This window comes from Narcine bancroftii, chromosome 3 (assembly GCF_036971445.1).
Source record: "Narcine bancroftii isolate sNarBan1 chromosome 3, sNarBan1.hap1, whole genome shotgun sequence".
Taxonomy (NCBI): Eukaryota; Metazoa; Chordata; class Chondrichthyes; order Torpediniformes; family Narcinidae; genus Narcine; species Narcine bancroftii.
Window position 1 is genome coordinate 242889048 of NC_091471.1, and position 16338 is coordinate 242905385.

Here is a 16338-nt window from a genome sequence, read left to right on the forward strand (position 1 = left end):
GTAATAACTCTTTGTATTACCTGCACTATGTGTGGATTAAGCACAAATTAATTTGAATGCAGCTTCTCTGACTTGATTTGGTGAACATGTTTAGAATTATTGCGAATTGTATAATTGTTTTCAGGAAGCGCTGTTACTTGGCCGGGATCTGGTCATTATAAATATCCTTCTTAATGGATTTCCAAATAATGGTTGCACCAAAGAACTATTAAGAGGGGAACTGTTCATACTTAAGGAGATGGTGAAGAAAAGACTTGAAATCAAATGATTTTTACTCTTGTTTCCAGATAACACAGCGCACAAACAAAAAAGATGTCTTTCTACAAATTTTTGAAGATGTCAATGGTCATCTTCAATTTCATCATCTTTGTAAGTAAATACTGGGCGGCACGGTTGATGTAGCAGATAGCGCAACCCTGATACAGCGCCAGCGAACAGGACCTGGGTTTGAATCCGGCGCTGTCTGTAAGGAGTTTGTATGTTCTCCCCGTGTCTGCGTGGGTTTCCGCCTGGGGCTCCAGTTTCCTCCCACCTTTCAAAGGGGGGGGGGGTGTAGGTTAATTGGGTGTAATTGGGCAGCATGGGCTCGTGGGCTGAAATGGCCTTTTATCGTGCTGTACATCTAAATTTAAAATTAAACTAAATTTAAATTTAAAGTTCTTGACACTGCAGATCATTTCAACATTATAGATAAGCTCATGGATGAACCAACAAGTTTGAAGCTTATAAGAGACTTATTTTAAATGATGCAAAACGGTTGATACTGAGCATTTGAAAATGCTGAGGGAATTTGGCATGTTAAGTGCTAAAAAGAATTTTCCACGATCAGTAATCCAGAACTTGGGATATAATTTCACAACAAGGGGTCATCCATCAATGGTAAAGATGGGGATTTCATCTCTCTGGGGGATGGGGGGTTATGTTCTCTCTACCACACAAAATTGTGGAGGCATTGACGACGTTCAATATGCTTTTGGGCTATTCTCGTTACTGTGTAATAGTGGATCCCGTGTAAGTCGACTGCCCTATTTTTGGCCTTGACCGCCCGCCCGTCTGAGCTCCTGACGCTCCGTCCATGGACACTCGGCTCGTCCATCCACCTGTACTGAACTCCTGATGCCCCAGCCGTCTGTGCACCGGAGCTTCTAACACCCCGAAAGGGACATGATGGGCAAGTCTTTCTCAACCAGTGAATGATCTTTGCACGAGAACCAATGTTCCTCATCTTTTGCAGATTGGAGGTGCCATTTTATTGGGAGTAGGAATCTGGATTAAAGTGGATGGCAACTCCTTATTCCAGCTCCTGGAGAAAGTGACAGGGTCCCTGAAGGTGCTGGCCCATGTAGGGTATCTCTGCATCGCATTAGGTACCTTCTTAATGGTCGTTGGTTTCCTTGGGTACTGTGGAGCAAGAAAAGAAAACCAGTGCATGTTGATGACGGTGAGTAAAACCTTCTTATTTGTCCATCTCTCTTTATTGCCCAAGGGAAAATGAGGTGACAAAATTGACTTTCCGGTTAAGCACAAATCCCTAAAATTAGTTGGTTGAATGAGTTCCAAGGATATAGACCATTCATTTATTTCAGATTTATTGTCAGAGAACGCACGTGTCATCACATAAAACATTGAGTTTCTTTTCTCCTGCAGACAGGGCAGAATTAGCACTTATTGGCAGTGCAAAAAAACTGACTCAAAGTGCACATGTAAACAAATAAAGAAATGTAAACAAACTGACTGCGATACAGAGAGGGAAATATTCAATCGATTCAGATTTATCGTCAGAGTACGTACATGACGACTCACACAACCCTGAGTTTCTTTTTCCTGTAAGCACACCAGAATTATCACTAATTGGTAGTGCAGAAATGTACCGTACACAATGTAAACCTGTAAATAAATAAAAAACTGTACACAGATAATGAATATAAATGAACTGACTGCAATGCAAGGAGAATTTTAAAAAATCAATAAAATGCAAAAGTCCTTAAATGAGCCCCTGATTGAGTTTGTGGTTGAGGAGTCTGATGGTGGAGGGGGATCAGCTGTTCCTGAACCTAGTGGTGTGAGTCTTGTGGCCCCGATACCTCTTTCCTGATGGTAGCAGCGAGGACAGAGCGTGTGCTGGGTGGTGGGGATTGACCATTGTCCACAGAATCACTGAATCATTTCAGAATAATATAATTGATATCAGGAGTAAGAGGATTGTGTATTTTTTTAAGTGCGACCAAAACGTTCTGAATCAAAATTGGTTCAAATTTCAAAGTTCTGATTTATTGTGAGAGTATATACATGACAATGCATACAACCCTGAGATTCTTTTATCCCGAAGGCCAGGCAGGATTTACTGCAATAAACTATACTCAAGAAAAGGTACATTTGGAAAAGAGAGAACTATAAACAATGAAATAAATATAAACGAACTGTGCAATACAGAGAAAAATAATTAGTAATAAATAATGTGCCAAGTATAGTCCTAAAATGAGTCCCTGATTGTTTGTTGTTGAGAAGTCTGATGGTGGAGGGGTAGCTGCTGTTCCTAAACTTGGTGGTACGAGTCTTGTGTCCCCTATACCTCTATCCCGACAGCAGCAGCGAGAACAGAGCATGTGCTGGGTGGGTCTTTGATGTTTGCTGCTGCTCTCCGACAGCAGCGCTCCTTGTAGATGCCCTCAATACTGGGGAAGGTTTTTCCTATGATGTCCTGGGCTGTGTCCACAGGGCTTTCCACTCAGGGTTATTGGCACCCCCATACCAGACCATGATGCACACTTTCCACCACACCTCTGTAGAAATTTGTAGAATGTCAGTTGGCCAATATTAATCACTCCTGATGTGTAGGTAAGTGGTAGAGATGTCAGGGGTAATTTTTTTAAAATACAGAGTTGTGGGTACCTGGAATGAATTTGTAAGAGTGGTGGCGGAAGATGGTACAATAGGGACATTAAAAAGAAATGCTTAGACAGGCACGTGGATGAAAAAAAAATAGAGGATTAAGTTTGTGATTGAGGAGTTTGATGGTGGAGGAGTAGCAGCTGTTCCTGAACCTGGTGGGTGTGAGTCTTGTGGTCCATTGTCCACAGGTAAAATAGATGGGGGACAGCCAGTGGATGTGGTGTACCTGGACTTCCAAAAGGCCTTCGATAAGGTCCCGCATAAATGACTGGCTTACAAAATCAAGGCTCATGGGATTGGGGGAAAAGTATTGATGTGGATTGAGAACTGGCTGGCAGGTAGAAGACAGAGAGTTGGGATAAATGGCTCATTTTCTGAGTGGCAGGCGGTGACCAGTGGGGTGCCACAGGGATCTGTACTGGGACCCCAGCTGTTCACAATTTACATTAATGATCTGGATGAGGGGGATTGGATGTAATATCTCCAAATTTGCAGATGACACTAAGCTAGGAGGGGTTGTGTGCACGGAAGAGGGGGTCAGGAAGCTCCAGTGTGATTTGGATAAATTGAGGGACTGGGCAGATCCATGGCAAATGCACTACAATGTGGACAGATGTGAGGTTACCCACTTTGGTAATACAAACCGGAGGGCAGATTTCTATTTGAATGGCAATAGATTAAGAGATGGGGAAGTGCAGAGAGACCTAGGGGTACTGTACACCAGTCTCTGAAGGCGAGCATGCAGGTACAGCAGGCGGTTAAAAAGGCAAATGGTATGTTGGCCTTCATATCAAGAGGGTTTGAGTAGAGGAACAAGGATACCTTACTGCAGCTGTACAGGGCCTTGGTGAGACCCCACCTGGAGTATTGTGTGCAGTTTTGGTCACCTTATCTAAGGAAGGATGTTCTTGCAATGGAGGGAGTGCAGAGGCGATTCACCAGGCTGATACCTGGAATGGCAGGAATGACTGATGAGGAAAGATTGCACAAATTGGGATTGTACTCGCCGGAGTTTAGAGGATTGAGAGGGGATCTCATAGAGACATATCAAATTCTGGCAGGACTGGACAGAATGGATGCAGATGGGATGTTTCCAAGGATGGGAAAATCCAGAACCCGGGGCCATGGTTTGAGAATAATAGGCAAACCATTTAGGACCGAGATGAGGAGGAATTTCTTGACCCAGAGGGGGGTGAATCTGTGGAATTCATTGCCACAGAGGGCAGTAGAGGCAGGTTCATTAAATCTATTTGAGGGAATTAGATCTATTTCTTCAGTTTAAGGGTATTAAAGGTTACGGAGAGAAGGCGGGGACGGGGTCAGCCATGATCTCGTTGAATGGCGGAGCAGGCTCGAAGGGTCGAATGACCTACTCCTGCTCCTATCTTCTATGTTTCTTTGTTTCTATGTTTCTATGTAAGGAAGGTTACGTTTGTTTAGATCGGCCACATCATCATGGGGCTGAAGGGCCTGTATTGGGCTGTAATGTTCCATGATAAGTACACAAGACAGTAACAAGTAATGAACCAGTAATGCTTCATAATTCAGTAAAAACCCCTGGTATTCGGCACCTCTGGTGATTGGTAGATGCCGGATAAGTGAATTCCCGGTTACTTGAGATTGCATGCTGGATGATTGATGAACCAATTTTAAACTTTCATATATTTTACCTATTTATATTTCGTGATTTTTTTTGGGGGGCTGGTAACTTGAATTCCGAATAATGGGGATTTCACTGCATTAAAGCAATAATACCAAAGCTCGCACAGAAACATAAATTGTGCTGGTGTCAGGTGAAAATAATTTCAGATCAATGATCAGAAGTTACATAGGGGGTCAGCTTTATCCTGCAATGGAAAGAGGTGGGGGTGGGAGTGGGCTGCCCCAGAAGCTCTGGCCCTGCGCCAGTAAATGCTGTTGTTTCTCCTTCCAGTTCTTCTTGATAATCCTGGTGATCTTCCTCGCACAGCTCGTGGCCGCTGTCATTATCCTGGTATTTTCTGCTATGGTAAGCTTAGTTTGAAATGAAAGATTCACTGATACTGAAATGATAACCGCCAGGATGGCGTCTATTTCAGACACGCGCAATAACATTGACTAAGTCTAAAACATACTGATGTTGATCAGAGGGGCATGTGTTGAGTGAGTTGTTCCTGCTAATAGTAACATTATATAAGAATGAAATATGCATGATATACTTTGACTTCTGCCTGGCATATGGCAAAGAGTCACCATTAGCATGGCCCGGCGGCGCCCCTAACAATGAGAGAAAGAAAAGCAAAGGGGAGTCCCTTCGCAGACACTGAATGTCTGTGGATTCACCTCCAGCCCTCCCACGGCTTCTGCAGCCCAACGGATTCCTGTTCAAACCCTCGGTAACCCGAGCTCCAGATCCAAACCTCCGACGTCCTCAGTACTCTCTCGAATGCTGGTTTCTGATACCTGGTTCCCATGAGCCAGTCTCCGGCAGCCCCCAACCCGTGTGAGTGCACCAGCTGTTGTGGTCACCCTCTGTAACATGATCGATAGTACTCAGAGACCACTTTTATTAGCTTACAACTGAAGGCCAGATGCAACCAGATGAAGCAGTGTTTTTTTGGAACACGGTGGACACCCATACACTCACAATACCACTGCCTATCATCATCATGTACAGACATAAAACAAAGATATGTAAATATTCTGGAATAATTCATTTGTTTCATTCATAAATGGACCATTCATGAAATATAGACAATAGACAATAGACAATAGGAGCTGGAGTAGGCCATTTGGCCCATCAGGCCAGCACCGCCATTTTAGATCATGGCTGATCATTACCATCAGTACCCCTTTCCAGCCTTATCCCTATAACCCTTAACTCCGTTACCCACAAGAGTCTTATCTAACTCTCTTTTGAACATAGTCAGCGAATCCGCCTCTACCACCCTCTGTGGCAGAGCATTCCACAGATTCACACTTCTCTGGGTAAAAAAATGCTTTTTCATCTCCGTCCTAAAGGGCCTACCCTGTATTCTTAAACTATGCCCTATAGTCCTCGTCTCCCCCATCATTGGGAACAAGTAATCCGACTTCACCCTGTCTATCCCCCTGATGATTTTGTATACCTCAATCATGTCCCCCCTCATCCTTCTAAACTCCAATGGATACAAGTCCAGTTTTTCTAGCCTTGCTGCATATGACAACCCTGCCATCCCTGGAACTAACCTTGTAAATCTGCGCTGCACACCCTCTATAGCTAGTATGTCCTTCCTCAAGTTTGGAGACCAGAACTGGACGCAATACTCCAGGTGGGGTCTCACCAGGGCCCTGTATAACTGCAGAAGGGCGTCTCTGTTCCTATACTCCAATCCCCTCTTTATGAAAGCCAACATTCCATTTGCCTTCTTCACAGCTTTCTGAACCTGCATGCTACCCTTCAGTGACCGGTGAACAAGTACACCCAGATCCATTTGCACTTCCCCACTCCCTAGCTTGTCTCCATTTAAATAATACTCACCTTTCCTATTACTTCCCCCAAAATGAATAACCTCACATTTGTTCACATTGAAATTCATCTTCCATTTAGCCGCCCACTCCTCCAGCCTGTCCAAGTCCCTCTGCATTTTCCTTACCTCCTCCTCACACCCCACACTACCACCCAGTTTAGTGTCATCTGCAAATTTGCTCATGTTATTTATAATCCCCTCATCCAAATCATTAACATAAATTACAAACAACTGAGGACCCAACACCGATCCCTGAGGCACTCCACTCGTCACAGCCTGCCATTCTGAAAAAGACCCATTTACTCCAACCCTTTGTTTCCTATCTCTTAACCAATTTCCTATCCATGTCAGCACCTTACCTCCAATACCATGCTCCCTGATCTTGCCCACTAGACTCCCGTGCGGTACCTTATCAAAGGCCTTCTAGAAGTCCAAATACACCACATCCACTGGCTCTCCCGAGTCCACCTTCTTTGTCACATCCTCAAAAAATTCCAGAAGGTTAGTCAAGCATGACTTACCCTTAAGGAATCCATGCTGACTAGCCCTTATACTATTATTACTGACTAAGTGTTCTGCTATTTCTCCTTTTATGATGGACTCCAATATCTTCCCCACTACTGATGTCAGGCTAACCGGTCTATAATTTCCTGTTTTCTCCCTCCCTCCTTTCTTAATAAGCGGCACCACATCAGCCACTCTCCAATCCTCAGGGACCTCCCCGGAATATATGGAACTTTGGAAAATGTCGACCAGTGCCTCCACAATTTCCATAGCCACCTCTTTAAGCACCCTAGGATGCAGCCCATCAGGCCCTGGGGATTTATCAGCCCTCAGTCCCAACAATTTACTCATAACCTCCTGCTTCTGGATCCGGATATCCATTAGATCCCCTACCTCCCCAGTAAAGTTCCCCAAGTCTCTTGGTACCGCATGACCACTACCCCCTAACTGACTATAACCTATATCCTCCTTGGTGAAGACAGTTGCAAAGTATTTGTTAAATACCTCTGCCATCTCCTTGTTTCCGGTAATAATTTCACCCTTGCCCATTTTCAAAGGGCCAATTTTAGACCGAACCAATTTCTTCCTCTTCACATACTTAAAAAAGCTTATGCTATCCTCCGCAATATTATTTGCTAATTTCCTCTCGTACTTCATTTTCCCGTCTCTTATGGCTTTCTTAGTTACCCTCTGATGTTCTTTGAAGGTTTCCCAATCCTCTAATTTCCCACTCCGCTTTGCTATCTTATAATTACTCCCTTTGGACTTGATAATGCACTTGATTTCCTTAGTTAGCCAGGGCTGCCATTTGCATCTCCTAGAGCCTTTCCTCCACTTTGGAATAAATTTGTCCTGAATCCTGTGAAAAATGTCCATAAAAACCTGCCATTTTTCCCCAGTTGTCCTCCCAGCTAGTGTATCTTCCCATTTTATTTTGGATAGCTCCTCCCTCATAGCTGCAAAATTCCCTTTATTTAACTGAAGTACAGATGCTTCCGACTTCCTTTCCATTTCCCTTTCTAATTGCAGCTTAAAAGTAACCATACCATGGTCACTATTCCCTAATGGCTCCCCTACATCAAGGTCACTTATTAAGTCTGCGTCGCTGCACAGCACCCAGTCCAGAATCGACTTCCCCCTGGTAGGTTCCTCCACTAGCTGTTCCAAGAAAGTATCTCGTAGACATTCTATAAACTCGCTCTCTTGTGTTCCTGCCCCCGTCTGATTATCCCAGTCCACCTTCATGTTGAAGTCCCCCATAACTACCGTATTGCTACCACTTTGACATGCCACTCTTAATTCCTGATTTATACTACTACCGATATCTGAGCTACTTTTCGGAGGCCTGTAAATGACCCCCATTATATTCCTCTTGCCCTTGCAATTTCTTAATTCAATCCAAACAGACTCTACCTCACCTGTTTCAATGTCCTTCCTTTCAAACGCCTGAATCTCATTTCTTACCAACAGAGCTACCCCACCTCCTCTTCTTAACTTTCTGTCCTTTCTAAAGGACGTGTACCCTGGAACATTTATTTCCCAATCCTGCCCTTCCCGCAGCCATGTCTCCATTATTCCGACAATGTCATAACCTCCCATCGCCATTTGCGCCTCAAGCTCATCCATTTTATTCCTTACACTCCTTGCATTCATACACAATACCTTTATGCCATACCTCCTTTCTCCCTCCACCTTGGTTCTTGGTGCATTCGTTCTTATTCTCCTATCACTTTTAGCTCCCTTATTCCTTATTGTTTCACCGTCTATCGGAACCACCCCTATATTCTCTCTCCTATCTACTTCCCTATCAGTCCTGTTCCCTTCCCCCTGCCAAATTAGTTTAAATCAGCTCCGACAGCTTTATTAAACCTAACTGCCAGTATATTGGCCCCCTTCGCATTCAGGTGTAAACCATCCCTCCTGTATCTACCAAGCCTGAATTTCATGGTTAATTCTATAATGAAGGAACTAGTCTTTGTAAGTTGTGATACTGGTAATGCTCACGGCTTTGATTTAAATTTAAATTAGAGATACAGCAGAGTAACAGGCCCTTCTGGCCCACGAGCCCATGCTGCCCAATTTGAGCCCAATTAATCCCCGGTATGTTACAAAGAATGGGAGGAGACCAGAGCTCCCTCCTCACACTGGGGGAAACCCACGCAGACACGAGGAGAATGTGTAAACTCCATGCAGACCGTGCCGCCCTCTCAGTTGAAAATCATTTCTTGGTGTTTTCCAGGCTGACATCTTTTTGAGCTATATGAAGGCCTGGTTCCTGAACTTTCTTCAAAACGAATATCATAAAGATATGTCGATCTTCAATGCATTTGATGCAGTGATGATTCAGGTAAACAAAAGACAAGAGTATAAATAAAAAAATAAGCAGGCGCGCGTGCGCATGCGCGCACACACACACACACACACACACACACACACACACACACACACACACACACACACACACACACACACACACACACACACACACACACACACTCTCACGCTGTGCCATAATATTGTCCCATTCTCCAGTGAGCTTGAGGAAGATTTTCATGTTGGCGCTTGCAGCATGCCATACCAGTTCAATGCATCCTTCATAATTCCTTGAGCCTTTGGATAAAGCTGTAGTTTCCATCTCAATTTTGTGAGGAACAGAACAGCTGGGCCGTTTACTTGTAGCCCAGTTACATTACAATATGAACGAGGTAAAACACGCAAGTCTGCAGACACCATGGTTGAAGTGAAGGCACGATGTTGGAGAAACTCAGCAGGTCAAGCAGTAGCAAAGATAAAAATACAGAACCTTCATCAAGGTATGGAAAATGTAGGCAGGCGCCCGAATTAAAAAGCTATAACTTTATAATAAAATATAAACATTGAACAATATAGGCACTTCGATCCTTGATGTGGTGCCAACCCATATATTCCTTCCTAAAAAAAGTCCTAAACCCTCCCTACCCTGTAACCCTCTATTTTTCTTCCATCCATGTGTCTAAGCGTCTCTTAAATGCCCCTAATGTTTCAGCCTCCAACACTAACCCTGGCAAGGCTTTCCAGGCTCCCACAACTCTGTGTCAAAAAAAAAACATACCCCTGATGTCTCCCCTAAACTTCCCTCCCTTCACTTTGTACAGACGTCCTCTGGTGTTTGCTGATCCTTCCCTGGGAAACAAGTGCTAGTTGTCCACCTTTGATCTATACCTCTCATAATCATGTAGACCTCTAATAAGTCTCCCCTCATCCTTCTACACTCCAATGAGAAAAGTCCCAGCTCTGCTAAACTTGCCTCATAAGACTTGTTTCCCGATCCAAAAAGTTACAATTTAACTTTTAAAGGATTAATACGTCCTTCAGGGCATCACAGTTTTTGTGAATGAGCATTCAGGAGTTAATATCCAGAGATGTGAACTAGGTCATTTGCAGGACAGCACAGTCTGCACAATCAAGGATGCACATTGGACACGTGTCTACAGAAACAAATTGGAATTCTTACATAATAAAAAACTGACAGCTTATCGTTTTAAACTCTCCTGCAGTCTGATACTTCTTTGGAAACCTTAGGAAATGGAAAAGTGAACTAATTATTCAATTATTTTATCTTTCCAGTTTAAATGCTGTGGCATAGATGGATACATTGATTTCACAAACTCGGATTATGTGAATGAAACAGGTTTCTATCCCAGTGCATGCTGCCAATCACTAATTCATTGCAAGCAACCTGCTGAGATACCGGTAATGTATGTGTTTCTAAATCTTGTACATTGACACCTCACTATTTATGGATATATTCATTTGCTAAAAAAAAATCTGTCCAACTTCCAAAGTCCTCAGTTGGTTAAAGCAGTGAAAAATAGAGCCATTATCATCAATTATGATCATCATATTCTTATTGCTCTATTTGGGGAGGTCTGGGCCTGACGTCCCGCTCACCTAGGGAAATACATTGCCTCTCCTTTCTCTGTGTAGTAATCACTGCGAGGCCGCATCTGTAGCAGCACTTCCTCGTCGGTGTCCCCCCCCCCACCCCACATTTTTGGTGAGCTTTCTACGTCACGGCGCGACCGAGCGTCCGGCGGTATAACTGGACGGGTGGGCTGGGCTCATTAGCCTTGGCAGCCAGCCTGAGAGATGGAAAACTCTGATTTCAAACCCGGGCAGATGGGGCTCAGCCTAGGAGAAGGACACTCCGACGTAACACCTATGTCCCGAGGACTTGGTTGTCAACGTCTCAGCAGATAAACCCCGGGTGTAAAGGGTGGGGCCTGTTTCGCGCACACTGCACTCCACCTAAAAAAATCCATTGTGCAGGATCAAAGGTCATGCCCTTGTAGCTGCTGTATATACTACTGTGCCTGCCCATTGATGACTCGCTGGCCATAAAGGTCAATCTCCCTCCCTGTATCCATTCACACATGGAGTTGGGCCAATCTAGAGCGTATAAGTCTGACCCACATTGGCTTGGTCAGCCAACAGCAAACGTGGACAAGAATTGGTCTGAACCCAGATTATGCACTTACTGATGCCCTGCTCTAAAGGAGCTACGGGGAATTGAACCCAGCACCCTCTGTTTCCTGGGCAGCTGCTTTCCCATGTAAACCATGGTGCTGGTTCACTCATGTACAACATAGCTCTGAAGTTCTCTGCTCAATCTCAAGATCTACCAAATTGGTTGAATTCACCCACACTGAGGAAAATACATGAAATTATGTAACCACTTTTATGACCTTAATGTTTCGTCCATTATTTGATGTGAGATAAAACAAGACAATTTAACTTTACACCGACAAGCCCCACAAGACCAAAATCTAATGATGGCATTAATCTGGCTTATGCTGTTAATAAATAATAATTGTAGACCAGTATCATTTGATCTTTAGATCCACCAACAACAACTTTAATTACTCTTTTTTATGCCCAAAATTGCATATTTTCCATATACCCCGTGTAAAGTTTGACCCTCCAACCCCATTTTTGGCCCCAGCTGCCCACTCATCTGAACTCCAGATGTCCTGACCACAGATCCTCACTCTGGCCGCCTGCCCCCCTGAGGTCCCTATGTCCCATCTGCCCACTCATCCGAGGTCCCAACCCCCCAACTGTGGACCTTTGCTCTCGCTGCCTACCCACCTGAGCTGCCTACGACCCATCTGCCCACCCATCCGAGCTCCCAGTGCCCCAACTGTAGATTCTTACCCTCGCTGCCTGCCCATCTGAGCTCCCTACGACCCAACTGGCCACCCACCCAAGCTCTCAATGCCCTGACTGCAGATCCTTGCACCGGCCACCTGCCCATCTGAGCTCCCGACGCCCTGACTACAAAATCTCACCTTGGCCATCCATCCTGACACCCCGAACTTGGACGTACCCCCTCGTTCCTGTCATCCAAGCTCCCGACACCTTGAATGACGCAGGTCAAAAGTAGTATCCATGTAAAAGTTGACACCTCACATTTGACCTGAAAAATTGATCCTTAAATCTCGACTAACACTTATGGTACTTAATGTCTCATCTGCAACATGTCACCAACATGCAGTGTCACAATGGAGCTCATCCCCCCACCCCCAATATGAATCAATGTCAAGAGTGCTCCTATCATCTGAGGCTTTATTCAAGGAAGAAGCAACTGGCTATCCTCCCTGGACCTGATCATTGGGCCTCACTGGAACCGCACTTGTATGGACAAAAGACAGAACCGATCAGGATATCTTCTACACTAACACTGACTTGTCAACTAGCCAGCAGAATTTCAAGTTTATTTTATCATCCGATTGCACAAGTACAACCCAACAAAACAGTGTTCTCCAGCCCTCAGTGCAAAACCTTCAGACACACATACAGACGTAACGCACATACGGACAAATGCAGAGTATTTATAGACACATATTAAAATAAATAAATAATAGAGTTGGAAGTGTTTGTAAGAGCAGTGCATTCATCGTAAGACATAGGAGCAGCAGTAGGCCATCCGGCCCACCAAGCATGTCAGAGAATCGAAGTTGTCCTTCATTATAGCCTCTGCACCCCCACCCTCAGACAGGGGCGATGGGTCCAAGACATTAGCGGTAGATTGTTGTTGAGCCTCTGTTTTGTTGCTTTTAGGGTTGTTATCAGATAATCCTGATGTTTCTGAAGAAGAATACTATAATACTTGCTGCAATTGCACTGGTGGTCGCCGTGCTTGAGGTAACGTACCGTACACTCAATGTGAACGTGGGTGATGGAATGTAGCTAAGAGTGTTAAATTATGGGAAGACTGATCAACCTTATATTCTCTTAAAGACCAAAAGGAAGTAGGTGACCTACAGGTAAATTAATAAATGTTATTACTAAGACAGATGAAAGGGAATTATTTTGATTTAAGTGAAGGCAAGATTAAGAACTTTGAAAATATCTCAGACTGACATTATATTTCATCTTCCATGCCTTGTGATTTATTGACTATTGGTGAGTAATTTAACAATAATAAGCTTCAAATGTCACAGCCATGAGGAAATTCAAAATGAAACCCTTTCCCACTGGCACCTTGTCCCAGGAATTAACATGGAATTAACCGGTTAAGGGTCCAGTGGAAAAGGAAAACAATCAGCATGCCGGTGTCAAATCACGCCGGGGATTGACGGCCTCGACCCTTACTCCTATTCCTGGCATCAGCTGACATCAGCGGGCCGATTAAACCAATGGAAAAAGGACAACTTCCATCCATTCCATTCGAAGGAAGACTCTCTGATCCCCAGGGATGAGCTGTGCTCAGTGTAAAAGCAGTCAGGTTAAAGGTGGCCCAGTGGAAACAGCACAAACAGCTCCCTGTCCTGGGACACTCCACACCCATTTCACTAGGTGATGCACGATCAATTGCACAAAGGGTGAAGTAATCGAAACTGAAGGCTTTTATTTGGAAGAGATGGGCAGCATCCCTGTATTGTTCACTCATGCTGACCTGGACTCGAGCTGGGGGCCAGCTTGTGGCATGACAGCCTTGATGGGGAAGAAATGTCACGAGGCAGCCAGCGAGAGCAGGGTCAACCAGGACAGGTCATGTAATTTACGTACAACGAATATGTATCGTAGTGGTTTCACCACAGTGGGATGCCAGTGGGAAAAGGGCCATAGAATTGGTGATGTAACTGTTGTCACTTCAATAACTGATAGGTCTTTGAAACCTCCATTGTCAGGCAGGAATCAATGACTTCAACATCCCATCATTTATTTTTGTGTGTTTAAAAATTAAATGCACTACGTTCAATGGTTCAACTTACGATTTTTCGAAGTTACGATGGTTCGCTAATGATACGGATTCGGTAATATCCGTACTTCGATTGTTGAATTTCGATCTGTTCCCATGCTTTGGATATAGGCTGTGAGCTACGGTAAGTGGTCTGAACACATTTGAGGTAGGCTAGGCTAGGATGTTCGGGCAGTATTCTTTCCCGGCTTATGATTTCTCCACTTGCGATGGGTTTTATTGGAATGTAATCCCATCGTAAGTTGTGGAGCAGCTGTACATGATCAAGGAAGCCTGAAAAAAAATCCCATTGTATTAATTTCAGCCAACACCTAATATTTCTCAGTGGACCATCAAGCTGAAAGGACTGATCTGTAATAGACAGGAGAGAACTGAAATTAATGTTTAAGATGCATCTCATCAATGTTTGCATTTTTATTTTCTCTTGTAGAGAAGTTAAAAGAAATATGGATGGCCTTAACCTCCTTTTTCTCTAATTTTTCAGATGGGGGCAATGGTATCATCCATGATATTATACTGTCAGGTCAACAAGCAGAAAACTGTTGCATAAAAGTGGAGAAAAATGTGCTTCCAGCACCATTTTAATGATTGTTTCTTTCTTTTGATTGTAAAGGGTGATTATAGTGAATAAATAAAAAGCTTTTCAATAACTGTCGATCATGGAGCATTTACAAAGGGTATCGGTGAGAGAGAAATGTGACTCTTTACAACTATCATCCCACCATTCCCACTGCTCGGTCAACAGCTGCAGTCCCGAATTGCCTCTACCCTCCCCCACCCCGTGACTGGTCTCTCCTGTTCCGCCCAGCCAGCTGCCTCTTCCTCTGCCCCACCTCAGCCATCTCTAATAATTCCCCAAGCTCAATATTGGGGCCAGAAACGGTCCTTGGTGGACATTGACGGCTTTTTTTTTAAACACGTTTTTGAAAAAAAAATTGTCGCTGCAGCCTATACACATTTTCCTACAGGCTGGCTTAGCCCAGGATTAGGAGTGGGACAAGGGAATTTGTTTTTCAAAAGGTTTGCTTCCCGAAAAAGAAAATTATGATAGACAACTTCAATCTGAACACAAAGATAATTTCAGATTTGCTGCATCATGTAGGAAGATGGGGAAACATTAAATGAGCTTTGATTGAATTTATCATCTTTATCGCATAATGACGCTGACACATTGCGTTAGTTCAACTGAGCTAAAAATGCTTTGCCGCTGATTTTCATTTGCACTCACCATCTGATGCCTCTCTTGTCAATGTTCAACAATAGTGGTCCGGCACTGATGGATCCCAATGGCCCCGATCCCGCTTTTCCATGGTCACGGTGTCCCGGTGAAACCTTTCACCGTGTTCGTCACTGACGGCACCAAGATCAGCAGGGAAGATGTCCAAGTGCAAATGCAGAAAATGAATCTTCAACAACACGTTGCACTTCATGGTTTTGTCTACTTGAAGCAGACTTAAAATATGACAGGGAATCACAAAAATAGGTTATATCTAAAAAACAGTGCGTGATAGGAAAGTTTTAAGGTGATTTTCATGATCAGCGGCCCAAAGTCCATAAAATACACCGAAAAGTGTAATTTGTCCCGACACATCTCCATCGGGCACACAAAACTCAAAACGGTCAACCAGTTTACCTATCTCGGCTGCACCATATCATCAGATGCAAGGATCGACAATGAGATAGACAACAGACTCGCCAAGGCAAATAGCGCCTTTGGAAGACTACACAAAAGAGTCTGGAAAAACAACCAACTGAAAAACCTCACAAAGATAAGCGTATACAGAGCCGTTGTCATACCCACACTCCTGTTCGGCTCCGAATCATGGGTCCTCTACCGGCATCACCTACGGCTCCTAGAACGCTTCCACCAGCGTTGTCTCCGCTCCATCCTCAACATCCATTGGAGCGCTTTCATCCCTAATGTCGAAGTACTTGAGATGGCAGAGGTCGACAGCATCGAGTCCACGCTGCTGAAGATCCAGCTGCGCTGGGTGGGTCACGTCTCCAGAATGGAGGACCATCGCCTTCCCAAGATCGTGTTGTATGGCGAGCTCTCCACTGGCCACCGTAACAGAGGTGCACCAAAGAAAAGGTACAAGGACTGCCTAAAGAAATCTCTTGGTGCCTGCCACATTGACCACCGCCAGTGGGCTGATATCGCCTCAAACCGTGCATCTTGGCGCCTCACAGTTTGGCGGGCAGCAACCTCCT

General features: G+C 44.3%; 1 protein-coding gene across 1 annotated transcript; it reads left to right on the top strand.

Annotated features, from left to right (window-relative positions):
- The first annotated feature begins 312 nt into the window (after positions 1-312).
- Positions 313-14759, top strand: LOC138756430 (tetraspanin-1-like). Its single transcript, XM_069922926.1, has 7 exons — positions 313-369; positions 1235-1441; positions 4826-4900; positions 9124-9231; positions 10491-10616; positions 12984-13067; positions 14612-14759. Exons 1-7 carry the CDS (start codon positions 313-315, stop codon positions 14675-14677), a joined length of 723 nt encoding a protein of 240 aa, XP_069779027.1. The 3' UTR covers positions 14678-14759.
- The last annotated feature ends 1579 nt before the right edge of the window (positions 14760-16338 follow it).

Bases quoted from the DNA above. Each gene is read 5' to 3' on its own strand.
- LOC138756430 (XM_069922926.1), top strand. From the start codon at position 313: ATGTCTTTCTACAAATTTTTGAAGATGTCAATGGTCATCTTCAATTTC. The intron at 9,232-10,490 runs GTAAACAAAAGA...TTATCTTTCCAG, and splicing joins TTGATGCAGTGATGATTCAG to TTTAAATGCTGTGGCATAGA. The intron at 10,617-12,983 runs GTAATGTATGTG...TGTTGCTTTTAG, and splicing joins AGCAACCTGCTGAGATACCG to GGTTGTTATCAGATAATCCT.